Source organism: Podarcis erhardii (genome assembly GCF_964252035.2).
Source record: "Podarcis erhardii genome assembly, chromosome: 3".
Taxonomy (NCBI): Eukaryota; Metazoa; Chordata; class Lepidosauria; order Squamata; family Lacertidae; genus Podarcis; species Podarcis erhardii.
In genome coordinates, this window is record NC_138507.1 from 74,234,355 (window position 1) to 74,262,074 (window position 27,720).

The 27,720-nt window shown below is 42.6% G+C and overlaps 2 protein-coding genes across 2 annotated transcripts in view; both read left to right on the forward strand.

Moving 5' to 3' along the window:
* LOC309338623 (uncharacterized protein) overlaps positions 1-10,531 on the forward strand; it is a 46,347-nt gene extending 35,816 nt beyond the window's left edge. Inside the window, exons 8-14 of the mRNA XM_081855943.1 lie at positions 2,928-3,209; positions 4,378-4,523; positions 4,990-5,079; positions 5,199-5,322; positions 5,870-5,964; positions 7,677-7,833; positions 9,292-10,531. Of these exons, the coding sequence (XP_081712069.1) occupies positions 2,928-3,209; positions 4,378-4,523; positions 4,990-5,079; positions 5,199-5,322; positions 5,870-5,964; positions 7,677-7,833; positions 9,292-9,422 (1,025 nt within the window). The 3' untranslated portion in view covers positions 9,423-10,531. The remainder of the gene's footprint in view (positions 1-2,927; positions 3,210-4,377; positions 4,524-4,989; positions 5,080-5,198; positions 5,323-5,869; positions 5,965-7,676; positions 7,834-9,291) is intronic.
* Positions 10,532-11,019: 488 nt separating this feature from the next.
* LOC309338558 (sulfotransferase 6B1-like) lies at positions 11,020-21,301 on the forward strand. The gene is made up of 7 exons (XM_081855883.1): positions 11,020-11,233; positions 12,218-12,363; positions 14,655-14,744; positions 14,866-14,989; positions 17,092-17,186; positions 18,482-18,638; positions 20,286-21,301. The coding sequence occupies exons 1-7, from the start codon at positions 11,035-11,037 to the stop codon at positions 20,414-20,416; spliced, it is 942 nt and encodes a 313-aa protein (XP_081712009.1). The 5' UTR covers positions 11,020-11,034; the 3' UTR covers positions 20,417-21,301.
* Positions 21,302-27,720: the final 6,419 nt, after the last annotated feature.

Consider the following 27,720-nt stretch of genomic DNA (forward strand, 5'->3'; position numbering starts at 1 on the left):
CATTCACCTAATTCAGACACCCCCAAACTCGACCCTCCAGTTGTTTTGGGACTACAATTCCCATCATCCCTGACCATTGGTCCTGTTAGCTAGGGATGATGGGAGTTGTAGTCCCAAAACCTCTGGAGGGCCTCAAACTTGCCTGACCTAATTACTAGAACAGAAAGAAGAAAGACTTCCTAAGCTGGAAAATGTTTAAGAATTTTAATTTCCATTTTTAAATTTGGTATAATGATTTTGAAGACTACTTTTTTGAGCAGATTATGTTTTGCATATGACAAATTTAAAAGTTACATTTATCTGGACTGGATGTATCTGGACTGGAGACAGATATGAATAACTACTGGATTTCACATATTCAGAAATGGAGGTTCTATCGCTTTGTCCCAGAAGTCTTGGTGAAAGCAGTTTGCTGGAATCTGCACAGTACCTAACTGTGGGATGTATCATCACTGAAGCAGTCAAATGCAACATTTTCCTTTTGCCTAGAGTGGACATGCAGGGGAATGTGGCTCCAGTTCCTGTCATACCTGCTCTGGAGCCTCTTCCCCTTGTGTGTGACCAGGTAGATAGGCGTGGACTTCATCTTCTGGCTCTTCCTTACAGAGGACAGAAAGTCTGCAGCCCAGCTCAGACTTCTTTTCTCCACAAATGTAAATGTAAGCACAAGATAAAGCCTACCTTTAGATTACTGCTGTGAACTGAATGTAAGTCAACTTTATTCTTACTTTTAAAGAAGAATGTTGTGTTGTTGTTGTTATTATTATTATTATTTTAAAATGGAAATAAAGGGGAAACTTACCAGGAACAAGCCAGACCAGACAAGCCAGACTACATTGCTTAATTTAAAGGATTCTAACAAATCATCAACTTGCTTCCAGCAATCTGCAATGGAATGTGCTCTGCTGTTTGCTTAAGTAGCGTGAGTGAGGAGGGATAATATTTAATCAATATATCCTCTCCTACCTTCCTCAACATTCTCACACTAACCAGATGTGGAGATGGCAAGAATTCAGGCTATTAGACAAATTCATAGAGAATAAGGCTACTAGTCAAAATGACTACCACTCTACCTCCATGGTCAGGGGCAGCATTTGAATCCCATTTGCTGGCAAACAAGAGCAGAAGAGGGCTGTTGCCTTCCTGTGGTTGCTGGTGGGCTTCCCATGGGGGCTTCAGAGGCTTCTGTGGGAAACCACACACCAGACTAGAGAGGCAAGAGCTCTTATGTTTCATAGGCCCTGGGGCGCCAGATGTCAAAGGGTGGGGTTTAAGTTCCGGGAAAACCAAGTTAAAGCATTTAAAACAAAGTTTTTGTGTAAGGGTGTGGAACCAAAAGTTCATACCTTCCTAGTGTGTAAAAGTTTAAGCAAACCTCGTCAGATAAATAGATAGCTCTCTTGAGACAGCAGCAGAAGACACCACCTGATATGGAATAAAAGTCTTCAACTTCATATTACTCTTTGTGCTGTCTTATGGTTTATCTTCTTGTAAAACGCTGCTAGAAAACAACACTCCAGTTGCTTGTACTCACAATACAATTTCACTAGTGTTCCTACTGCCCTGTAGAGAGAACAGCGTGTTAGGTATTTTTGTTTCCCAGCAACTGCTTTTCTGAGGTATGCTGCCTCTCTTACAGGAGATAATGTATAGCCATGCCATGACTGGTAGGGGGGTATATATGGTAGAAGCTGATCTTTCAAGTAACCTGGTCCCAAGTCAGGTTAAAAGGATAATAACCATCACCTTAAATTGGCCGACCAAAGCAGTAGTGCAATATGATCCAACTGCCCATTTCCATTAGTTATTCTGCAGAATCTGGGCTGTCCTTAAAGCCACCTGCCATATACCATGTCACAATAGTCTGAATAGGAGGTGAAAGTGGCCAAGCTATCTCAACCTAGGTATGGTTGCTGTTGGCATTTCAGCTGAAGCTGATAGAAAGAAACCACAGAGGTCCCTTTAACCACTAATGACAAAGCTGGATCAGTAACTGACCCCAGGATATGAACCTGATTCTTTAGATGGAATGCCAACCCTGTTCAGAATAGGTTGAACCCCATTTAGCTGGGTGTATGAATCACCCACCTACAGCACCGTCATCTTGCCTGGATTGAGTCTATTCACGTTCATCCAGCCCATTGCCATGCCCAAGCATTGATTCAGGACACCCACAGCCTCCTCTGCATCTGACAGAAAAGAGAGGGAAAGCTGTATATCACCATATACTGGTGATATCTCCACCCACATCTCTAGATGACCTCTCCTGGGAGTTCCCTGTAGATCAGGGGTGGGGAACCTCAGGTCCACAGGCCAAATATGGCCCCAAAGCCTCTTTATCTGGCCCTTGGGAATCTCTCCAGGACATATCCCTCCCAAGCAACACACTCCTCTCCTCAAACGACCCCCCTCACAGGCCATGTTTCATACTCTTCATGAGGGTTTCTATCTGGCTGGATTCTGATAATGACTCTGGCTTACCTGGATAAATGCTAAAGTGGGCTACGTGTGGGTGTACCTACTATAGAAAGGTAAAAATTTGCATTCATTGCTCTGTCTACTTTGGCCTCTCATCCTGCCCAGCACTGGCATGTGGCTCCTGGAATCTTGCAGGAATGTGACCCTCGAGCTGCAAAGGTTTCCCAACAGCAATGTCAATATTAAGTAGCTCAAGAGAAAGAACAGAAATCTGCAGGGCCCCAAAGCACAGTTGTAAAGGGGGTTGAGCAACAAAATGGATTTTATATGGGGACTGATTTTTAAATCCGGGGACTGTCCCCAGGAAACGGGGACGTCTGGTAACCTTACGTTAACATGCAATGGGAATGCAAAAGCTAGAGATGTTTTCTAGACATCTTCCAGCAATCTTGGTTAAAGAGTAACTTTACATTCTGAATGCCTCAGCAGATACAAATTGCAACTGTGGTAATCTATTAACTTTGTTCTGTTTGGGCAGAATACAGAAAATATTAGTTTTCTTGAAGTGCCCATCCCATCAGACACAAAGATGGCCATGAGAAGTAAACATGGGATTGAAATTCTGGACAAGTTGTTGGCTGATGGTGTCAAGCTAGCTCCAGAAGATAAGCTATTTACCTATAAAGGGATTTTGTATCCTCTTGCTGTTTGCAAGCTAGAAAATTTCCAAGCTCTTGAAACCTTTGAAGCCAGAACGGATGATGTGATCCTGGTAGGATATCCTAAAACAGGTGAGTAGCCATATTTTCTACCCTAACAAAAATGTCTTATGAAAGGCAGTATATGAAGAACATAACCATACATGGAAAATATTCAGTATAAAAATCAATTTATAAAGGTGCAGTTACATATAGCCAAGATTTTACGATGTATCTATGTAGACGATGTATCTATGTAGACGATGAGGAAGGAGTCATGGGAGGAGTACTTATATGACTCTCCCTGTTTATATACTCAAAAAAATGGAGAACTGTCTGATTTGACTTCACCCCCAGATTACACATTCATGTTTGATCATTGATAATTCCATTACTGATCTAGTCAAAATAAAGTCAAGATTAAAAGTTCATTTATAATAGAATGTCAAAAATTCAGAATTGATGCATGGACATCACGACTCTGTTCTCCACATCTTTAGATCATTTACTTCTCCCCTCTCCCACACCCTGATGACAGCAATGTGCACATGTAGTTTGATAAAACACTTCAACAAAAGCAAAGTTGTTGTGCTTGTACATGCAACTACAGCACAATTTATTTTCTGTGGGGCTGTTACTGTGCCCACATGTCCATTCAAAAAGAGTCTTGACAGAATTGTATGTGCAATTACATTAAGTTTGCTTTTTTGAGATGTCCTCAATGTCAATTTATTCATATATCAACTTATCAGTATCAATTATCATGTGATGTGAAGGGAGCAGGATGACCAATGAACTGAAGCACATATCTGCAATATTCAGAAAGAAAAAATGAGAACATTGCTGAATTCCTAATGCATTGGTTCCTTCAGAAATAAAACCAATTACTTCAACATTCTGGCATCTCAACAAGTCCAATTAATCCAGAACTCCAAAAGTTCAGAAAGATCTCAAGCTTTGAGAGAAACCAAAACCGACCAATTCACCCATCCCTAAGTCATAGTGCTGTAGTCCCCATCTGTCAGTCAGTAGGGGCAACACACGGATATTACCTGTATAACCACAATCCCCTGAGGTTTTCTGCCCATGCAGTTCTCATTGGTGAGAAGTCACCAGTAAAGGATACCAGGGGACATTTGTGGGCAGTGTCCTTGAGCAGCAGGGATTTTCATGAGCAAAATATTTAAAAGCAGCACGAAGCCAGAGTGGTCATGTGTGCCAGTCTCAAGTACATACATAAGACATAAGTCATCTGCTTCAGGTACAAATTGGCTTGAAACGATGCTCAGCGGCTTGGAAATCAGAGCTGGGAAATATACAGAAGAGGAAAAGGAAAGAAGAAAGGCTATTGGAGAGGAATTATCAGTGCCTTCACGCCTTGAGTTTGGAAATCCAGATGCATTCAAGGTTAGTTCATCAGCAATTAGCACATCACTGACTTTATTTCATCTCTGAAAAGCATTTTAAGCACAGTTGTCGGTTTTTTAAAAACACCTATTATTATTATTATTATTATTATTATTATTATTATTATGCACCCATCATGCTAGGATTCCTCAGGTACTCTGGGCACCTTACAGGAAATATAAAAACATGTGGGTGACTGTGCACACAATAAAAGAGTTGTATTTATCACATGACGCATATTCAATTTTCTCCAAAGAAATGGTAGCTATGCCTGAAAGCGATAATTTGTGAAGGGCCCTTTGTATGTTGTCAACACATAGGAACTGAGCAGGCAAGGAATTAAATAAATAGAATAAAAATACTCCAATGAAAGATCTAGAATGAAATGTTTCTGTTACATGCAATTTACAAGGTAGTGAAGAAAGGAATGGATTGACCACAGTGCTTATTTCCTATCTTATTTAAGAGGATGACGAAATTACCTTCGAGAAGGATCATAGTAACTCATCTCCCTCCTCATTTTCTACCCAAATCTATTTTCAAAAGTAAAGCCAAGGTGAGTACATACATCTTATATTCTTTCAGCTATGATTCCTTTACAGCAGCATTCACTTAAAAGTTATTTCAGAGTATTATGAGCACATTCTTAAAGCGTGATTTATCTTTGTGTTTCAGATACTGGTGCTGATTCGGAATCCAAAGGATACAATGGTGTCTTATTTTCATTTTAACAATAACCTTTCTGTCCTTCCTAATTCAACATGGGATGCATATTTCACAGATTTTATGAATGGAAAAGGTATCCTTATTTTGAAAAAAACACACACATGCAAGTGTAGTTCACAGGATGGGAAGAGGTCCTGCATCTGCCCCCCCCCATTCTGATGTCCAGGTGGCAGCAGAAGCTGGGAGTGTTAACCTTTGGTTAATATGCCCACTGAATCCTTTCCTAGGGACTTTGGACCTAGACACTGTCATGAATGCTATGGCAACCTGTTGACTTGACTACTGTAATGTGCTTTAGCTGGGGTTGCCTTTGAAGATGGGCCAGTATCGTCCATCTGTGCAGAATCTAGCAGCACGACTCATGATAGTGGACCTTCATGAGCTGCGCTGTTTCCCAATTTGTATCTAGGCTAATTTCAAAGTGCTGGTTTCAGCATTTAAAAACCTACATGCAGGCACATGCATTCTTAAAACATCAGTGTCCACATGCATGGGAAAGCAGATACAATGAGCGTTTCCACATGTGTGTATGCAGGTGAGTTTATGTGAGTACGCTAACAGAGAGTCTGTTAAGTGTTAAAATGTTGATATCATGCAGCTTTCTTCTCCTTTTTATCCAGTGTGTTGGGGCTCCTACTTTGACCATGTCTCAGAATGGGACAAGTACATTGATGATGAAAATGTCATGGGCATATGTTACGAAGAACTTAAGGAGGTGAGGTTAACATTAGCCCCAGGGATATCAAAACTAGGTTTCTTTGTGAAATGTGGTCGAAGAGATAAATGCACAAGGACACTTTATATGTGAATGTCCTGTCTGTGATGAGTGCGTACGGACTGTTAGGATTGTCCTACTTTCGTGTAGGACCCTGGTAGAGACACATGCCCAACTGGCATGTTCTCTCCCTCCTGGTCTGTCGTCCGGGAGCTTCCAAAGCTTTCTTCAGCCCGAACATCACAGTGACTGATACCAAGAAGCATCAGCACACTTAGGGATCTGCAGAGTATTTGCAGTTTGTTTAACAGAACTCAGTAGCAGAGCACTTTGGCTAATCTACGTTTATTTACATATAATACACTCGGAGCATTCTGACTTAGCTCCTTCCTCTTTCTCATCAGATAGCAAAGAGAGAAAGAACAAAGGACAATAGTCCCACTTTCCGGAACACAGTAATACCTAAACATCATGTCTCCGTCACTTCCCACTCTGTGGAATGAAAACATACACCGTCATGTGATAGACAACAATCCCATGACTGCAAACACAGAGCAGGAATCCAAACACGGACATGCCATTTCATGCCTGACCGTTTCCTGAAATGCTCATAACACAGTGTTGTGTAGGCTTGTGGCCTACGCTGGCAGCTAAGCCAAAGAAATGGTTTCTTCTGGCCAGAGTTTTGAGTAATGTTATTTCAAAATATAACAAAAAGAAAGGGGAAAAACATTGCCAGCTGACACAAAAAAATAGTAATCCATCAATCCAAATTTAAACATATAGCTTCATATGTCCATATTCCTAAATAGGTATTTAAATGAGATTGACAAAAGGGTAGTGAAATCTTTGGACTACTGAGTAGTAGATGATGATGAGACACATTAATTTTGCCCCACTATAGATGTAATGTTTTGACATATGCAATATGTTATCTCTTGGATTTTTTTTTTTTTTTGGGGGGGGGGAAGATCAACATTCAGGATTGCAAAAAGAATAAGAAGAAGAAGAAAAAAGCTGAATTCTTTGGGGTGGTCTCCATCTTCAGTGTAGAGTTAGAACTTTTATATTTTTTAATTATTTTATGGGCATATAACAAAAAGAAAGGGGGGGGGGGGAAGCCAGCCAACATGTTCAATAAAAATTAACCCATCAATCCTAATTCAAGCATATAGCTGTATATGCCTAAATAGGTATTTAAATCAGATTGACAAAAGGGTAGTAGTAGTAGTAATTTATTTATACCCCACCCATCAGACCTGTAGCAGTAGATGGTACTAAGTTAATTTAACAGACACATTACTTTTGTCCCACTATAGATGCAATCAGTGCTTTTTTACTGAAAAAAGTGTCAGTACTCACCAGCAAGCAGGGGGAGGAGCCAGTGGGGGGGGCATGGCCTGATGCCAAGTCTGGGCGGTGAGGGTGGAGTGGCTGCTTGATGCTCCCTTGTCCACCCACCCACCTACCAGGGTGCTGCTGCTTGGGTGAAGAAGCCTCCCCTGCCTGACTTTGGGAAGGAGACAGCAGGCCGCCAGGATCCTGTCAGAGCATTGTGCCTCCTTGTCCTAAGCTGGACAAATGCTTCCAAGAGCCCTCGTGCTACCTCCCCCTCCCCAAAGGTGGCAGTACTACGCACTGTTGCATACAGCTAAAATGAAAGGACTGAATATACTGTTTTGACATGTTATCTCTTGTTTTCGGGGGGAAAGGATCCAAATTTAGGATTGCAAAAAATCGCTAAATTCTTCGGTTTTTCCGTGAACGAAGAAGAAATTAAAAGTGTTGTAGAAAATTGCAGTTTCAAAGCTATGAAGCAAAAATCCACTGAAACTCATGGAGCATTTGGAGATGTTCTTTTCCGCAAAGGTAAATTTCTAGGGTGGGGTTGATAAGGTTATTCACCAATAGTTGCCTGCTAAGTGATCACAACTATGTATAGTTACTTATCAAGTTATTTTTTGCGTAACCTTCTTAAAGGTAGGGATGCCACAAAGGGTTTAATTTTCAGTCCAGACCTGTGATTTCAAGGCATCCAAGTTCTTCTTCTGGATTTTTATTTATCATTCAAGAACACAGGGTATGGGAATGTGAATCTGTATTTGATTTTATAAAATCAGCCCAGAGGTTGTTGAGGTTTGTGATGGAGAAATAGCTCCCATCACCATGTCTCTGGTATCAACATGCAGCAAACTTGGGAACTTCCTCATGCCCCATTGCGACCCCCCTTCTAATGCCTGCTCTGGACTCTCCTGTTCACATATTTTCCCCCCAGTAGTAGACAGCGCAAAGCAACTGGGAGCCACCACTTAGATTTCCCACAATGATTTGATTCTGCCCTCTGTTTCCAAGAGCTAAGAGGGTACCCATGTTATATGGGGGACTTGGCATGGGAGGGATCCATCAGAAGGAACTATACCAAGGTCCCCCTCACACCATCAGGCAGTCCTGTCTTTTGTGTCTCCTACTTTGGTGTCAGAAGTGGATAAATTGGATAATACATTTTAAAAGAGAAACAGGTGGTGATTTTTCAAATATCACTTGGACATACATCCCACAAGAGATGGTTGGAGATTGTGGAATAGGATGCCCATGAGTCCTACCTTACAGAAGACAGTGATCTATTTTTAAGAGCTGTTCCTAGTCGTTCTCTAGCTAAAGGTGTCCTCTGTTTGAGGGCTGTCCAGGCCAAGGTTTGTTTAAAGAGCACACAAGTCACTTGGTATATTTCCCAGTCTGGTGATATGTATTTTTATTTAAATGTATGCAAATCCACTTTTTTTGACATTGCATAACTGTCTACCCTATTGTCAAGCGAGAACCAATGCACTGACCTCTTTTAAAGTTAATTTTGACTTAGTTGTAATTAACAGCTCCTGTGTGAGAGACTTATGCACGGTGAGTGCATGTTTCATAGTAAATCCTAACAGCAGCTGTGTGATGTTTGGCTGAGGAGCAAACAATTATGGTTCCTTTCTGTCAAGGTCAGTTACCTCCTTTAGCTAACAAATTCCAAAGGAGTCAACAGGAGCAGCAGGCTCAGTGGAACAGAGGTGAAACCACAGCCTTCCAACAGTGGAGCCACTGCTGCTATTCAGGGGAAGGGAAGGCTAAGCAAGTGGCAAGGGTGGGGCTGCACAGGAGCAACAGCAGAACACCTATTGCTGCCATCACACAGTATTGACTTCATTGCTGTCTTGGCGTTCCCTTTCCCTTTCCAGCAAGTGGCCATGACACTGCAAATCCACCCCACTGAAGAGACCCCAGTTTAATAAAATACCTTCTGAATATATGTTAAAACTAGTCATTTATCTTAAATGTTTGCAGGATCTGTTGGTGACTGGAAAAGCCTGTTCTCTGAATCTCAGAGCCAAGAAGTTGATAGAAGATTTAAGGAGTGTTTAGCCAAAAGCAAACTCGGAGCAAAGATGAAGTATGAGGTTTACTGCAAGAGCTGATGACACAACCTAGATTCAAAGGCCGGCCTGCCTCCTCCATGCTCTCCTGAAATACTATTAGCTTTGTGTACTTGTACAGAACATTGAGGAAGCCATAATGTTTCCTGTGTCTTGCAATTCCTGCAGTTTTGATATTTAATCATGTTGACCTGATTAAATAATGGATGCTTGAGGAATTTGTTCTTTGTGGATCTTAATTCAAACTGACTTGATCTCTGTGCATGGACTATTGTATAAAAATTGGTTATCCTTCAGATTTCGCATTTAACTGAATTTTGCAAAGCAGCTCCCAGTTGAAACTGTGAGGTGAGCGTGTGGGATCCATTTTGCAGCTCCAGTGATGCAGCATGGCTCCTGACAGCCATTCTTCTGTGTGTCATGTTCCTCCAGGGGTTCATCACTTGCAGTGGGCAATCTTCTTCCTCTCTAGGCGCACCCCACCTGTGTTACTAGTCCAGCATGGTCCACTCAACTCTATTCAAAAATTCTTGCTCTGTAGCTCAAAGTAGGGCTAGGTGGGCCTCAAGTTGCTATACCTTCTCTTCCAACAAGGCAACCAGTTTCCAGTTGCCACAAGTGTACTTTTGCATGCTCTCTGGGAGGAAGACAAACATGGTACAGGTGTTGCAGGTCACTGCAGCAGCTTCCTCATCTCCCATGTCTCTTGGGTCTATGCATACCATGAGACAGCACCAAGGGCCTTCCCTGCTCAACATCCTCACAAATTCCCCTGTTTATGAGTCCTGGTCACAGCCTCTGGTCATAAGCTCCCAGAAGCTGCAGTCAGCTCAGTTTAATTGGTGCTAACTCCTTCCCCACTCACTTCCTCATTCTCAGAGCCTGAGGTGCTAAACTTTGAAGGGTGGCATTTGGTCTCAGAATGCCAAGATAAGGCATTTAAAGCAAAGCTTTTATGTAAGGGTGTGGCCACAGTAGTTCATACTACTGTGTGCAATAGTTTAAGAAAACTTAGCCAGAGAAATAAATAGCTCTCTTAAGACAAAAGCAGAAGAAACTAGCTGATATGGATGAAGGTTATCAACTGTGTATGGCTCATTGTTTATCTTCTTGTAAAATGCTGTTGGAAAATAACACTATTTTACAAACCATTGGAAGTGGTGGTCTAAAATCATTTATTTGCACTGCTATAATTTCAATCAATGGACATATACATGGTATTATGGCTGCTGTACAACTTACTGGCCCTTTTCATTGTTTACCACACTTACTAATGAGTCTCTCTCGCCTGTTTCACACACACAATGACTGTTTTCTGAAGACACTAAACCAATTTCTGTGAGAACCTGATGCTAGGTAAGATGGCTTTTGAACTGATCCAGCAAAACTATTCTTGATGCTGATGACTTCTGAAAGAATCAGAAGCCCAAATGTCAAGGACAGCTGTGAACATGGAATGGGAAATGTAAGGCTAGAGGTACTTTACAGGCATCTTGGTTAAACAGTAACTTTACACTGTGAACTGCATCACCAGATATGAATCGTAATCTTGGTAATATATTAACTTTTTCTGATCAACATAAGTATTAATCTGTTCAGGCAGAATAGCTCAAATCTCAGTCTTCATCAAGTGTCCATCCCATCAGACACAAAGATGAACACGAACAGGAAACGTATTGAAGTTCTGGACAAGTTTTTGGCTGATGGTGACAAGCTAGCTCCAGAAGATAAGCTATTTACCTATAAAGGGATTTTGTATCCTCTTGCTGTTTGCAAGCTAGAAAATTTCCAAGCTCTTGAAACCTTTGAAGCCAGAACGGATGATGTGATCCTGGTAGGATATCCTAAAACAGGTGAGTAGCCATCTTTTCCACTCTAACAAAAATGTCTTATGAAATGTAGTATATGAAGAACATAACCACACGTGGAACATATTCAGTATGAAAAACAAATTACATAGGTGCAATTACATATAGCCAAGGAATATCAATAGCCCAACCATGATGAGGAAAGAGTCATAGGAGAAGTACTTATACAGTATGACTCTCCCTATTGATACACTAAAAAATGGAGAACTGTCTGATTTGGCTTCACCCCCAGACTACACATTCATGTCTGACCATTACTAATTCCATTACTGTCAGGAGGCAGAGGAACCAACCCCTGTGGCAGGTTGTCAGGAATGGATAAGACAAGGAAAAGTTCTTACCATCTGCCTTTTATTCAACATTTACAGAGAGAGGCTTGGAAACGCAGCCTCTTGGAATAATGGCATTGCCCCGAGTAAATCTCTCCTCTCCTTCTCTCCCACTTCCTCATTCGTCATCTATTCTACGGGTGGTGCTGAGGGCTCTTTACTTCTGAGCCCTCCACTCTCCTACTTTCAAGGGTCACCAGGTTCTGGGAGGGGGGGTCTGGAATGCTTTCTAAAGACACATGTGGAATAGATTCCCATCCTTATACTTACATCTCCAGTACTTACTACTGATTTTTTTTGTTCATTTTCACCAATTTTGATGGAGTGAGGTACCACCTATACATCATTTTTAAAAAGTTTTCTTTCTTTAAATAGCAGGCTGTAACTTTGATATCATATTTTCAAAGATTTTCTCATTTCTCCAATTCTATTGTATATCTGAAGTCTTGGGGTCATTTTACTATTATATTCTTACATCCTTAACAATTTCGTCTTTTAAATGCCAATTTAATCATAACTTATACATTTTGGACAAATTCTTTATTTGAGGACAGTGCCCTTGAGCAGCAGGGATTTCCATGAGCAAGTTATTAAAAAGAAGCATGAAGCACATGCCCCAGACATTTTGCATCTCATCCAGGTACAAACTGGCTTGAAACCATGCTACGTGACTTGGAATTCAGGGCTGGGAAATATACAGAAGAGGAAAATAAAAGAAGAATGGCGATTGAAGAGGAATTGGCACTGCCTCCACGTCTTGAGTTTGAGGATCCAGATGCCATCAAGGTTAGTTCATCAGCAATCAGCACCATCACTGACATTAATTAGTCTCTGAAAAGCAGACAGATAGTGCTCATTGTCTAGGAGAACCACTCTTTTAAAAAATGAGTTTAGGAAGCATCAGACCCCCTTGAATGGCGTGCAGATCTCTGTCACCCAAGGAGCACACATTTGGATTCCCGTGCTAGAGGGAAATAACAGTGGCCTTCCTTCATATATGATGAGCTCATGTCAACCAGCAGCACACACTCTTTCCAATCAATTGGGTGTTCAACTTATCTGTTCAACTTACTGCAGAGCCACACCACACATTTAACTTCCCTCAAGGAATCCTGAAAACTATAGTTTGTTACAGTTGGGAACTGTTTGTTTGCTGGGAATTGTAGCTCTGTGAGCTCTGTTACAAATGCGCATTGAACATACAGGTACTTTAAATGTACAGTGGGGATCTGCCTTAATGCTTTCCCTAGCACATTTTGGTGTTTGGGGAAAACCTTCCATGGAGATTTTGCTTATATTTGTGTGTTTGTGTGTGTGGGGGGGGAATTGCATCACTTTGGGATGAGGGGAGTAATATTTTGTTGTTTTTTTAAGATGATATTTATTAAAATTTCCAATAAGAACATACAAATACAAACAACAACAATAAAAACAAAACAAACAAACAAACAAAAACCCAACAGGTATAATTTCCAATCTTATTTTCTCAACCTATTTTCCCCGACTTCCTCATACCTCCCCGTTTTGTATTCTAATTTCATTATCCAATCAGCAAATCCATTCCCTTATTTCCCAAGAGTTTTTTACTAATTCCATTCCTTTTCTTAATCAAGATCTCTGAAAACCACATTATTTTTAAACCCCTGTCAATCTAGCATTTATTAATCTTATAGTATTTATTAAGATAGTCTTTAAATTTCTTCTAATCTTCTTCCACTGTCTCCTTCTCCTGGTCACGGATTCTGCCCGTCATCTCCGCCAGTCCCATGTAGTCTGTCATTTTCATCTGCCATTCTTCCAAAGTGGGTAGATCTGGTGTCTTCCAATACTTTGCAATAAGGATCCTTGCTGCTGTTGTGGCATACAAAAACAAAGTTCTATCCTTCTTTAACACCACATGGCTAACCATACCCAGGAGAAAGGCCTCTGGTTTCTTCGAGAAGGTATATTTAAATACCTTTTTCATTTCAAGAGGGGAGTAATATTTTGATGAGGTGGCCAGTTTCTGTCTTCTCCCCTATTTTTAACTACAGTCATACATCAGGATAAATACGCTTCAGGTTGAGCGTTTTCAGGTTGCACTATGCGGTGACCCGGAAGTAATGGAGCGTGTTACTTCCGGTCAAAATGCCATCACGCGCATGTGCGGAAGCGGCAAAACATGACCCGCACACGCACAGACGCACTGTCGCATCTTGCGTTCTGTTCGGGATGCGAACGGGGCTCCGGAATGGATCCCGTTCGCATCCTGAGGTACCACTGTATAAGAAGCTGCGGCTTGGTAGCAGTTGGCCAGGTGATTATGTAGCGTCAGCCTGAGGGGCATAGATGGCCAAGCCAAAGTATTCATGGCCTGATGGACACCGTGTCTCTGAAGCAAGTTTATTTATGTATTTATTTTCTGAACTTGTTTCATGTCATTTCATGGTGCAGTCGCATGTATTCCCATCTCTGACTGTTATTCTTTTTAGCCTAAGAGTAGATTGAAGACATAGGGCATAATAATAACATGTACCAGGGAGGTACAACCTCACCTGAAGTCATGGAAGAGGGTTTGCAATTTTTGTTTGGTTTAGATTGGAGATGCACTTTCCCTTACAGATGTTGATTTCACTGTGTCATTTGTACTAACAGCAGCACAAATAAACTGTTATGTCAGCTGAGAAATCTGCCAGTGCCAGAAATCTAGCTCATCATCATGTTTCTTTTTCCTTTTTCCTGGTCAGTTGGCAGTTTATCCATCATTCTTTAACACCAGGTTTTTAAAAAATTAACTGTAAAATACTGATAACTGTGCACACAATCAAAGAGTTTTATTTACATGACACATATTCAAAAAATGTTTCCCAGAACAGTGGTAGCTGTGTTTGAAAATCAGAATTGGGAAGAGCGCTTTGTGTGTTATGTAGGCATATAGGAACCAAGCAGGCTAGGGATTAAATAAATAAAATAAAAATAGATCTAGTGAAAAATCTCGAAGGAAGTGTTTCCATTGCAATCCATACTACAATGTAACGAAGAAATGAACTGATTAAATTCAAAATTGACCACAGTGTTTATTTCCTATCTTATTTAAGAGGATGACGAAATTACCTTCCAGAAGGATCATAGTAACTCATCTCCCTCCTCATTTACTACCCAAATCTATTTTCAAAAGTAAAGCCAAGGTGAGTACATGCATCTTATAGTCTTTCAGCTAAGACTGTGTTACTACAGCATTCACTTAAATGTTATTTCAGAGCATTAAGAGCACAATCTTAAAGCATGATTTATATCTTTGTGTTTCAGATACTGGTGCTGACTCGGAATCCCAAAGATACAGTGGTGTCTTATTTTCATTTCAACAATACTTTTCCTGGCTTTCCTAATGCAACATGGGATGCATATTTCACAGATTTTATGAATGGACAAGGTATCCTTTTTATTTTACAGCAAATGTCAAAAATAATATATGGGAAGAGGTTCTGGATCCAGCACCCCATTTTGATATCAAGGTGGCAGCAGAAGCCGAGAGTGTGTACTGTCCACTCTGGTTAATATGCCAGCTTCATCCTTTCCAAGAGACTTAGGACCTAGACTCAGTCAAGAATGCTATGGAAAGAAGGGTGCCAACTTGAATAAAATGTCAGGAGGGGCAGGTAAGCCCTTCCCCGCATAATCAATCTCAGGAAGTAGCACACAGACACAATTTGAATGGAAATGTCCATCAACTTTCGGTGGGAGCTGGCCACCTCAAATATTTTATGGGGGGAGGGCGAAGGGAGACCTCGGCCCCTAGGAGTTGGCTCCAATGTATGATAACTGTTTGACTACTCTAGTGTGCTTTTACCTGGTTCTGCCTTTGAAGATGGACCGGCAACATCAATCACTCCAGAATCTAGCGGCATAACTTCTGTTGGATGCTAACCTTTGGCCACATGTGACCTGATAATAATAATAATAATAATAATAATAATAATAATAATAATAATAATTTATTTATTTATACACTGCCAATCTGGCTGGATTTCCCCAGCCACTCTGGGCATTTTCCAGCAAAATATTAAATACAATAATTCATCAAATATAAAAAGCGTCCCTAAACAGGGCTGCCTTCAGATGTCTTCTAAAAGACAGGTAGTTGTTTATTTCTTTGACCTCTGATGGGCAGGCGTTCCACAGTGTGGGCGCCACAACTGAGAAAGCCCTTTGCCTGGTTCCCTGTAACTTCGCTTCTCGAAGGCCCTTGGCGCTGGACCTCAGTATCCAGACCCTAGACCTACATGAGCTGCACTAAGCTAAGCTAATTTCAATGTGCTGGTTTCAACCTTTAAAATCCTATATTATCAGGGCGGGAATCGAGAGCAGGTCAGCAATAACTCACAATGTGTCGGTGAAGTTAACTCTTTATTCAAAGCGACAAAACAGCTCAGGTCTAGTGAGCACAGCAATTCCTCCCATTAGATCTTGCCCCAATGAGACAGTTGCAAGGACTAAAGGTCCCCCCGCCTCCCGCATCTGCCTAAGACTACTCCTCCCCCAATTCCTTTCCAAGCAATCTGAGGCTCCATCACCTTGCCTGCCTCTACTCTGCCCTCTTCATACCCCTATGGGTTCTGGGAGACCGGGGGGTACCTAGTTGCAGCAGGAGGGGAAGACCCCCTGGATTCTTCAGCAGCCTGCCTGATCTTTGCCTCTTGACACCTCTCCTCTCCAGTCTCCACTTCTCTCTCTGATTCTGGACTGCTCTCTGCCCCAGCCTCTTCCTGCTCACTAAACCCTTTCCCCTCTTCAGCTTCTGACACCCCCTCTTCCCAGCCTGCTCCCTCTTCTCCCTCTGACAACTCATCATTGTCCCACCACCAATTCCCTGGGCTCTGAGCTGTCATCACTTGGAGGTTCCCTTTGGGATTCCCCAGCTGGTGCCTCTCGCCACTCCTGTGCATCCAGCCAGACCATGACAGCCATCATGTACATGCCTTCTTAAAACATCCATGTCCCCATGAATGGGAATGCCAGTCCAATGAGAATTCCCACATGTTTGTATGCACATGAGTTTATGTGTGTATGCTAGCGGTGAGCTTAAAGTTCTCAGATAGTCTTTGCGTTAAGGATCTAAGGTGTATGTGTGAATTCTAGGGGGCTCTGGGCATGGAAGAAACCAGGGATGATGCCACAAAAATGGTGAAGATGTTTTGGCGAGCTTACTCTGGTAGGGTACTGGTGGGTCACACATTCTTTCCACTCAGAATGACATAAAATGCTGTGTCTGGGTTATTTGGGGAAAAAGTTGAAAAATAAAGCTACTAGCTTCTGCGCACCAAAAGGAAAGCGCTAGGAACCTCTTAAACCCCCACACAGAAAGGAAAAACTGATGAAATGCTCCTCTAATTTGTATAATTTCTAATTCAATGTGTTTGTTGTGGAAAACAGTGCTGCTTCCCCCAGCAATTCTATTTTGTATAGCTGAATTTGCTTATAATGATAAGCTTTAAATTGTTGGTATCATGCAGCTCTCTTCTCCTTTTTATCCAGTGTCTTGGGGCTCCTACTTTGACCATGTCTCAGAATGGGACAAGTACGTTGATGATGAAAATGTCATGGGCATATGTTACGAAGAACTTAAGGAGGTGAGGTTAACATTAGCCCCAGGGATATCAAAACTAGGTTTCTTTGTGAAATGCTGTTGAAGAGATAAATGCACAAGGGCACTTTATAGGTGAATGTCCTGTCTGTGATGAGTGCACACAGACTGTTAGGATCGTCCTATTCTCGTGTAGGACCCTAGTAGAGACACATGCCCAACTGGCATGTTCTCTCCCTCCTGGTCTGTCGTTCGGGAGCTTCCAAAGCTTTCTTCAGCCCGAACATCACAGTGACTGATACCAAGAAACATCAGCACACTTAGGGATCCACAGAGTATTCGCAGTTTGCGTAACAGAACTCAGTAGCACAGCACTTTGGCTAATCTACATTTATTTACATATAATACACTCGGAACATTCTGACTTAGCTCCTTCCTCTTTCTCATCACATAGCAAAGAGAGAAAGAACAAGGACAATAGTCCCACTTTCCGGAACACAGTAATATCAAAACATTCTGTCTCCGTCACTTTCCACTCTGTGGAATGAAAACATACACCGTCGTTAACGATGTAAATGGGAGCGGGAGACGTGAGGGAGTCCAAAGAAGTGATGAAATTGTTATGACAGAAATAAGATTGTTTATTATGTGTGCATTTATATTTAAAAACCTTAATAAATATTTATTAAAAAAAGAAAAAGAAAACATACACCGTCACGTGATGGACAACAATCCCATGACTACAAACACGGAGCAGGAATCCGAACATGGACATGCCATTTCATTCCTGACTGTTTCCTGAAATGCTCATAACACAGTTGTTGTGTAGGCTTGTGGCCTAAGCTGGAAGCTAAGCCAAAGAGATGTTTTCTTCTGGCCAGAGTTTTGAAAGCAAAAGCATGTATTAGGCTAGAATACCTAGATCACTCTACACCTGTCACTATTACAAGGCCAGGAGGAAGCAGGTCTGATATCACAGCTGAGTGAGTTTCTTTTTATATGACATTGGTCTCCACCTTCAGCGTAGAGTTAAAACATCATTTTTATATTTATATTTTTAAGTAATGTTATTTTAAAATATAACAAAAAGAAAGGGAAAAAACATTGCCAGCTGACATACAAAAATAATAATCCATCAATCCTAATTTAAACATATAGCTTCATATGTCCATATGCCTAAACAGGTATTTAAATGAGATTGACAAAAGGGTAGTGAAATCTTTGGACTACTGAGTAGTAGATGATAGGTTAACTTAACAAACACATTACTTTTGCTCCACTATAGATGTAATGTTTTTGACATATGCAATATGCTCTCTCTTGTTTATGAAAAAACAAAAGGATCTACAATCAGGATTGCAAAAAATAGCTAAATTCTTTGGGTTTTCCCTGACTGAAGAAGAAATTAAAAGTGTTGCAGAAAAAGGCAGCTTCAAAGCTATGAAGCAGAAATCTGCTGAAACTCATGGAGCATTTGGAGATGTTCTTTTCCGCAAAGGTAAATTTCTAGAGTATGGTGGGAGTTAATAAGATTCTTCACCAATAGTTGCCTGCTAAGTGATCACAACCATCTACAGTTACTTATCAAGTTATTTTTTGTGTATGTTTTTGTAAAGTAGGGATGCCACAAAGGGTTGCAAGGTTTAATTTTCAGTCCAGACCTGTGATTTCAAGGCAAGGAAAAGGAATCCATGTTTGATTGAATAAAATCAGCTCAGAAATTGTTGAGGATTATGCTGGAGAAAAAGCTAACATCATCATGTCTCTGGTATCAACATGCAGCAAACTTGGGAACTTCCTCATGCCCCATTGGGACCCCTTTCTAATGCTTGCTCTGGACTCTCCTGTCCACATGCGGCAGCTAGACTGGTGACTGGGAGCGGCCGCCGAGACCATATAACACCGGTCTTGAAAGACCTACATTGGCTCCCAGTACGTTTCCGAGCACAATTCAAAGTGTTGGTGCTGACCTTTAAAGCCCTAAATGGCCTCGGTCCAGTATATCTGAAGGAGCGTCTCCTCCCCCATCGTTCTGCCCGGACACTGAGGTCCAGCTCCGAGGGCCTTCTGGCGGTTCCCTCACTGCGAGAGGCCAAGTTGCAGGGAACCAGGCAGAGGGCCTTCTCGGTGGTGGCGCCCGCCCTGTGGAATGCCCTCCCATCGGATGTCAAGGCGATGGACAACTACCTGACATTCAGAAGACATCTGAAGGCAGCCCTGTTCAGGGAAGTTTTTAATATGTGACATTTTAGTGTATTTTTTATCTCTGTTGGAAGCCGCCCAGAGTGGCTGGGGAAACCCAGCCAGATGGGCGGGGTACAAATAATAAATTATTATTATTATTATTATATCCCCCCCCCAGTAGTGGACAGCACTGAGCAACTGGGAGCCACCACTTAGATTTCCCACAAAGATTTGATTCTGCCCCCTGTTTCCAAGAGCTAAGAGGGCACCCATATTATATGGGGGACTTGGCATGGGAGGGATCCATCAGAAGGAACTATACCAAGGTCCCCCTCACACCATCAGGTAGTCCTGTCTTTTGTGTCTCCTACTTTGGTGTCAGAAGTAGTTGAATTGGATAATACATTTTAAAAGAGAAACTGGTGGTGATTTTTCAAATATCACTTGGACATACATCCCACAAGAGATGGTTGGAGATTGTGGAATAGGATGCCCATGAGTCCTACCTTACAGAAGACAGTGATCTATTTTTAGGAGCTGTTCCTAGTCGTTCTCTAGCTAAAGGTGTCCTCTGTTTGAGGGCTGTCCAGTCCAAGGTTGGCAAGTCACTTGGGGTATTTCTCAATCTGGTGAGATGTATTTCTGTTCAAATGTATGCAAATCCACTTTTTTGACATTGCATAATTGTCTACCCTATTGTGAAGCGAGAACCAATCCACTATCCTCTTTTAAAGTTAAATTTGACTTAGCTGCAAAGAAAAGTTCCTTTGTAAAAGACTGCCATCACACTGCCATAATTTTGCTGCCCCTCTTGGCCATCTGCTCCCTTTTCAAGCAAGTCTCAGTGACACTGCATCTGCGAAGCCATTGCTGCAAATCCACCCCACTGAAGAGACTCCAGCTTAATAAAATACCTTCTGAATATATGTTACAACTATTCATTTATCTTAAAAATTTGCAGGATCTGTCGGTGACTGGAAAAGCCTGTTCTCAGAATCTCAGAACCAAGAAATGGACAGAAAGTTTGAAGAGTGTTTAGCCAAAAGCAAACTAGGAGCAAAGATGAAGTATGAGGTTTACTGTAAGATCTGAGGAGGCAACCTATATTTGAATGGCTGCCTGCCTCCTGCATTGTCTCTTGGAATACAATTAGCTTTGTCACTTTCAATAATAATAATAATAATAATAATAATAATAATAATAATAATAATAATAATAAATATATTTATACCCCCACCCTGCCTGGCTGGGTTTCCCCAGCCACTCTGTGTATCAATACATTGATGGAGCCATAATGTTTCCTGTGTCTTGCAATTTCAGCAGTTTTGATATTTAAGTAGGATGGCCTGTTTAAATTATGGATGCTTGAGGAATTTTTTCTTTGTGGATCTTAATTCAAACTGACTTGATCTCTGCTCATGGACTATTATATGAATCAGAACATAGTTATCCTTAAGATTTTGCTTTTCCCTGAACATTGCAAAGCAGCTTCCAGTTGAAACTATGTATTATAATGTGTCAGGGACTGGGCAGAGGAGGAATGGTGGAGAGACCGCCTCCCCAGCCGGACCCTTCCAGAGAAGAGGAAGACAGTTCAGAATTACAGCAGGGGTTTGAGGGAGGTCACAGCTCAGAGGCAGATGAGGGGAAAAGCTGGGAAATAATGGGAGAGGAGGAGGGGGAGGAGGAGGAGGAGGAGGAGGAAGAAGAAGGGGAGCAACAACTGACGGACTCAGTTTCTTTAGAAAGCATTCTGGATTCCCCCTCCCAGAATCCGGTGAGACTTGAAAGTAGGAGAGCAAAGAGCTCAAAGGCAGAGGGCACTTTTCAGCACCTGAAGGAGAGACTATGAGATTGACAAATGAGGACGTGGGAGAGACGGAGGGGGTGGAGATTCACTCGGGACAATGCCATTATTCCGAAAGGCTACATTCCCAAGCCTCTCTCTGTAAATATTGAATAAAAGCAGATGTAAAGCATTTTTCCTTGTCTTGTCCGTTCCTGGCAACCTGCTGTGGGGGTTGGTTTCTCTGCCGCCTGACAGAATGCATATTTTAAGAAGAAATGCACTTAGAATGCACATGTTAAGAAGAAATACAATGTATATTTTAAGAGGTCTTCCCCTCACACCCTCCCTTTAGGCAAGCTGTTTGGGAAGTTTATTTGGACGCAGGCATAAAGCCGCATATTGCTTTTTCTAAATTAAGCTCACAGTTGCACAAAGAAGATCTACTCTCCCCAATTTATGTATTACAAAGCGTACTTGATTTCCCAGGCTATGTTCTGGAGATCAGAATTAGACTCTAATGCACCTGAATGGGCCAGGATAGATACTGATGATCTAGTGCCATATAGATAATGCTAGAAGACCCTCCTGGATCAGGCCAAGGGCCTCTCTAATCCATCATTCTGTTCTCACCTTGGACAACCAGCTGCAGCAGTCACTTACTCTGGAATTGCTCAATAGTTGCACCCTTTTGGAAAGAAGTTCTGAGAAGGATGAAGATGACTTAAAAAACTTCTGTTACCCTGGGAGACATACAAGCTCTGGACATTCCAGATCTATCAGGGGCCAGAATCTATGGTGTAGTTTAAAAAGGCCACATTAGTTGTGAAATAAATCACAATGCAGAACTAGAAAGCAATTGGAAGCTCATCCATCTGTCTCGGAAAACAACTGAAGGGTGCACTTTCAGGGTTAAAGTCAAACCATTGGAGAGTGACAGCGTTTTCTGTGGCTGTAGAGACCGATATGGAGGAGACATGTTTTGTTGCAGGTTGGGCAGATGAAGGCGTCATGTTAATAATAATAATAATAATAATAATAATTTATTATTTATACCCCGCCCATCTGGCTGAGTTTCCCCAGCCACTCTGGGCGGCTCCCAATCAGTATTAAAAACAATACAGCATTACATATTAAAAACATCCCTGAACAGGGCTGCCTTAAGATGTCTTCTGAACGTCAGGTAATTCTTTATCTCTTTGACATCTGATGGGAGGGCGTTCCACAGGGCGGGCGCCACTACCGAGAAGGCCCTCTGTCTGGTTCCCTGTAGCCTCACTTCTCGCAATGAGGGAACCGCCAGAAGGCCCTCGGCGCTGGATCTCAGTGTCCGGGCTGAACGATGGGGGTGGAGACGCTCCTTCAGGTATACAGGACCGAGGCCGTTTAGGGCTTTAAAGGTCAGCACCAACACTTTGAATCGTGCTCGGAAACGTACTGGGAGCCAATGCAGATCTCTCAGAACCGGTGTTATGTGGTCCCGGCGGCCACTCCCAGTCACCAGTCTAGCTGCCGCATTCTGGATTAATTGCAGTTTCCGGGTCACCTTCAAAGGTAGCCCCACGTAGAGCGCATTGCAGTAGTCCAAGCGTGAGATAACTAGAGCATGCACCACTCTGGCGAGACAGTCCGCGGGGAGGTAGGGTCTTAGCCTGCGTACCAGGTGGAGCTGGTAGACAGCTGCCCTGGACACAGAGTTAATCTGCGCCTCCATGGACAGCTGTGAGTCCAAAATGACTCCCAGGCTGCGCACCTGGTCCTTCAGGGGCACAGTTACCCCATTCAGGACCAGGGAATCCTCCACACCTGCCCGCCTCCTGTCCCCCAAAAACAGTACTTCTGTCTTGTCAGGATTCAACCTCAATCTGTTAGCCGCCATCCAACCTCCAACCGCCTCCAGGCACTCACACAGGACCTTCACCGCCTTCACTGGTTCTGATTTAAAGGAGAGGTAGAGCTGGGTGTCATCTGCATACTGATGAACACCCAGTCCAAACCCCCTGATGATCTCTCCCAGCGGCTTCATATAGATATTAAAAAGCATGGGGGAGAGGACAGAACCCTGAGGCACCCCACAAGTGAGAGCCCAGGGGTCTGAACACTCACCCCCCCACCTTCTGGACACGGCCCAGGAGGAAGGAGCGGAACCACTGTATAACAGTGCCCCCAGCTGCTACAGGTGCACCATAACAACAACAACAACAACAACAATTTATTTATATCCCGTGCACCTGGCTGGGTTTCCCCAGCCACTCTGGGCGTCTTCCAGCAAAATATTAAAATACAATAATTCATCAAATATAAAAAGCGTCCCTAAACAGGGCTGCCTTCAGATGTCTTCTAAAATTCAGATAGTTGTTTATTTCCTTGACATTTACTGGGAGGGCATTCCACAGGGTGGGCACCACTATTGAGAAGGCCCTCTGCCTGGTTCCCTGTAACCTCACTTCTCGCAGGGAGGGAACCACCAGAAGGCCCTCAGAGCTGGACCTCAGTAGGGGGCAGAATGGTAGGGGTGGAGACGCTCCTTCAGATATACTGGGCCAAGGCCATTTAGGGTTTTAAAGTATGGTTACCAGATTTTTTTCAATGAATTCGGGGCACTTTTTTTTTTTTTTTTTTGAAGCTGAGTAGCAACAGGGAGTCAGTAGTGGGGATGGTGAAGCAAAAGACCCTGGGCCCAAGCACACATGCATATTGTATAAAGGTGCAAAGCCCTTCTTTTGCACCCCATAAAACATAAATGTGCAGAGTTTTTTTAAAAAAAACTGGGCAATGGCACGCTGCTCGCCCATGACTCCCAAGCCTTCCCCTATCCCCTTCCCCCTTCCCCCTTCCCCCTTTGTTTTGACAGATCAGGGGAGGCTCAGGAGTCACGGGTGGGTGGCCGTTGCCCAGGAGGGGCCAGCCTGCTAGTACAGTTGGCTCTGGCTGGATCAGGAGCTGCTCACTGCCATGGCACAGGAAAAATGACGGGCACTATGGCAGCGAGCAGCTCCTGGAGCCAGCCAGAGCCAACTGTGCTAACAGGCTGGCTCCGGGCTGCTGAGGCTGCCGCTGCCACGTTTCCGTGGACAGATTTGCAAATCTGGGGACATTCCGGGAATGGAATTTGTCCAGGGACAGATTTGCAAATCCGGGGACTGTCCCCGGGAACCAGGGATGTCTGGCAACCTTATTTTAAAGATCAGAACTAACACTTTATATTGTGCTCGTAAACGTACTGGGAGCCAATGTAGGTCTTTCAAGACTGGTGTTATGTGGTCTTGGTGGCTGCTCCCAGTCACCAGTCTAGCTGCCGCGTTCTGGATTAGTTGTAGTTTCTGGGTCACCTTCAAAGGCAGCCCCACACAGAGCACATTGCAGTAGTCCAGGCGAGAGATAATCAGAGCATGCACCACTCTGGTGAGACAGTCCATGGGCAGGTAGGGTCTCACCATGGTGTTTCCCCTCTCTGTGTGCCTCCTAACGGTCATTTCACCTCTTGAAAAGAAAAAAAAGACATAAAATTTAAAAAGAAGACACATTCATAGTAATAGGGCCAGAATTCAAAGATTCTGCATGTTGGCCTAGTTTGCTTGACTCGGTAAGCCAGATTTACCAGGACAATGCCAACATACAAACTTCCAGGGAGATGCTCACAATGGCTCAGTTCCCTCCTGGTTTTGTCTATTTCCTCAGAAATAACACATGCAAAAGTGACAAGAACCATGCTGTTTTATTCTAATTATATTTATGTTATTCAATAGGTTGTTTAAATTTGTTTATGATTTAATTCTATTAATGTTTTTTTTTTAATGATTGCTTTCCACACCCCCATGTTTTTAGCTGTTGCTATTTTATCAGGGAGCCACCCTGAGTTCCTATCAGGGGAAAATGTGGAGTGTAAATAAATAAATGAAGAAGACGAAGAAGAAGAAGAAAAAGAGAACCATAAATAAACTGATTAAAATACCCATCTTTTTAAACCCCCTGGAATCAACAGACTCTTTTCCAGGCCTTCCGGGAGATGCAAGGGAATGAAAATGGGACCTTCTGAATGCAAATCTGTAGTCCAGCATTAAGTTCTGGCCCCTTAATATAACAGTTGCAAACAAGAAACAAATTAAAATAGCAACAGAAAAAAATATTCAAAAAATCAGTATTGACTCTACATTGACTGTCAGTCCACCAGGGGGAATATGGAATATGTACAATCATAAGCAAAGCCACCAGGTGTCGCCCTTTCACACTGTATGACTAATGGGTGTCCTTTCAAACTTCTTTTTCTGTAAAAGCCAACGAATTAATGGCTTCGGTGTTTCATTTTGTTTTAAAGAGGCAACTCCTCCCAAAAACTCCAGGGACATGTCCAGAATCTAAAATTAGTCTACCTTTTCCGTAGACTGCTAATAGGAAGAGTGAAAACAATTTGAAATAATTTTTACTCCTGTCAAGAATTGCCCAGCATCATATGATGGGCACACAAACTCTCTATTGCTATTCTGCCAGTGCAATGGAATGCAGCAAAAAGGGAAAACAGAACGGCATTGGTCTTGCTGGAGGAACAGCATTATAGTAACTGGGACAAGGAAGCCCCTTCCACTGCTTTTAGGCAGCGTCCAAATTCACAAGGAAACCAGGGTCTCTCGAAGCCTCTGCAATAAATGCCTTTAAAATGCCGACAGGAATAAATTTGCTCCTTCTGCAATGCTGATTGTGTGTGCAAGTAAGTGTGTTAGATATGGACTAAGCTGTCCCCTTTAAGTTTTTCTCAGTTTTTCATTTTCCCACTTAAATTTTATTCATCATTGTATCATCAGTTTGCAATTTTTCTTTTAAGTCCTCGAAAACATTCTCCAGCATTTTAGCACTCATAATCACATTTTGGGTTGGGATTTTGCCTAATATACAGATATTTCTGCATGCATTTCTCCCTAGTATTGTGCATTTTTGTATGTAATTTCCACAAATATATGCATTTTAATGCACACTTCTCCCTACTGTACACTTTGGGGGGGGGGATTTGATTGGAGACCTGCATCACAAAATCCAGGGAAGTGTAAATGGGGAAGTATACCGTGTGTATTATTCTGGGTTGGTTCTCATCAGCATGCAGACCAAACTGAATTTCTTCTGTATCTCACACTTGTGTGTGCATGTAGGTGGATGCGTGTGTTTGTAATCTCAAAATAACTTGGAAAGCTAAGTTGCTCCTGATTAGTCCTATTGTAGTTTTAAAGCACAGCTTGCCACGGTTTGGTGGAGAAAAGAGTGTTCCAAGTTGCTTGGAGGACTGAAGCTGGCAAAAGAGAAATAGACTGATAGGGGGAGGAATGTGGTCTCATGGTAGGAAAAAGACCATGTATACATTGGCTGGTACAAATCTGTCATAACTATTTGCATTCTTTATGGGAGCTGAAGATAGAGGGGGGAGAAATTCCCTGGTCACTAGCAGCTCCCTTCTACTGTAATCTGATTTTTTTTTTTTTTAATGGACCTCCCAAGGAAGGATTCTTTGTTTTGAAACAAGCCACCCACAATGGGAATTTTTGGCAAATGCTCTGAATACTATGCAGGCAGCTGCTTTGCATTTGGCATTCCCTGCCACCAAGGGCTTCAGCATGTAAAGTGGTTGCAGGATGTGGCTCGTGCCATTCCTTCCAGTTTTCAGTCCCTCAATCCCATCTCCAGACCAGGATCAGACCTTAGACAAATGGCATGTATAGGACCAAAGCCCACAATCCGTCACCTAAGCAGATACATGCAGATACACCCTCACAGCTGTGTGAGTGGAGAAGGAGGAGTGGGGCTTCCTTCAGCTCAGAATAAAGTGAGACCACAGTACCATTCATCTTGCACATGTTGAACATGGTGTCAAGGAACAGCTCCCAGTGAGAGCCAGTGTGGTGTAGTGGTTAAGAGCGGTAGTCTCGTAATCTGGGGAACCGGGTTCGCATCTCCACTTCTCCACATGCAGCTGCTGGGTGACCTTGGGCCAGTCACACTTCTCTGAAGTCTCTCAGCCCCACTCACCTTACAGAGTGTTTGTTGTAGGGGAGGAAGGGAAAGGAGAATGTTAGCCGCTTTGAGACTCCATAGGGTAGTGATAAAGCGGGATATCAAATCCAAACTCTTCTTCTTCTCCCAACATCCTGGAAGAAAGCCCTTGTTGGTTTAGCAGCACCCAAATGACCAAGGTCAAAAATCGACCCTGCAAGGTAGACGACTGCCACCACTCCAATCAGTCTGGGCCAGGAGACTCCCAGAACCTGAGTGGATGTCATCAGGCTCTTTGTTCTCTGATCCTCAAGGCCACCAAGTTAGTCAGTAGCAGGAACCAATATGTTAGGAACTAGATTCAGCACTCCAGGCTTTAGCCAAATAAAGACGACAAAAATAGATGAGGTGGATTTACAGCGGTACCTTAGGTTACATACGCTTCAGGTTACAGACACTGCTAACCCAGAAATAGTACCTCGGGTTAAGAACTTTGCTTCAGGGTGAGAACAGAAAGCGTGCTCCGGCTGCACGGCAGCAGTAGGAGGCCCCATTAGCTAAAGTGGTGCTTCAGGTTAAGAACAGTTTCAGGTTAAGAACAGACCTCCGGAACGAATTAAGTACTTAATCC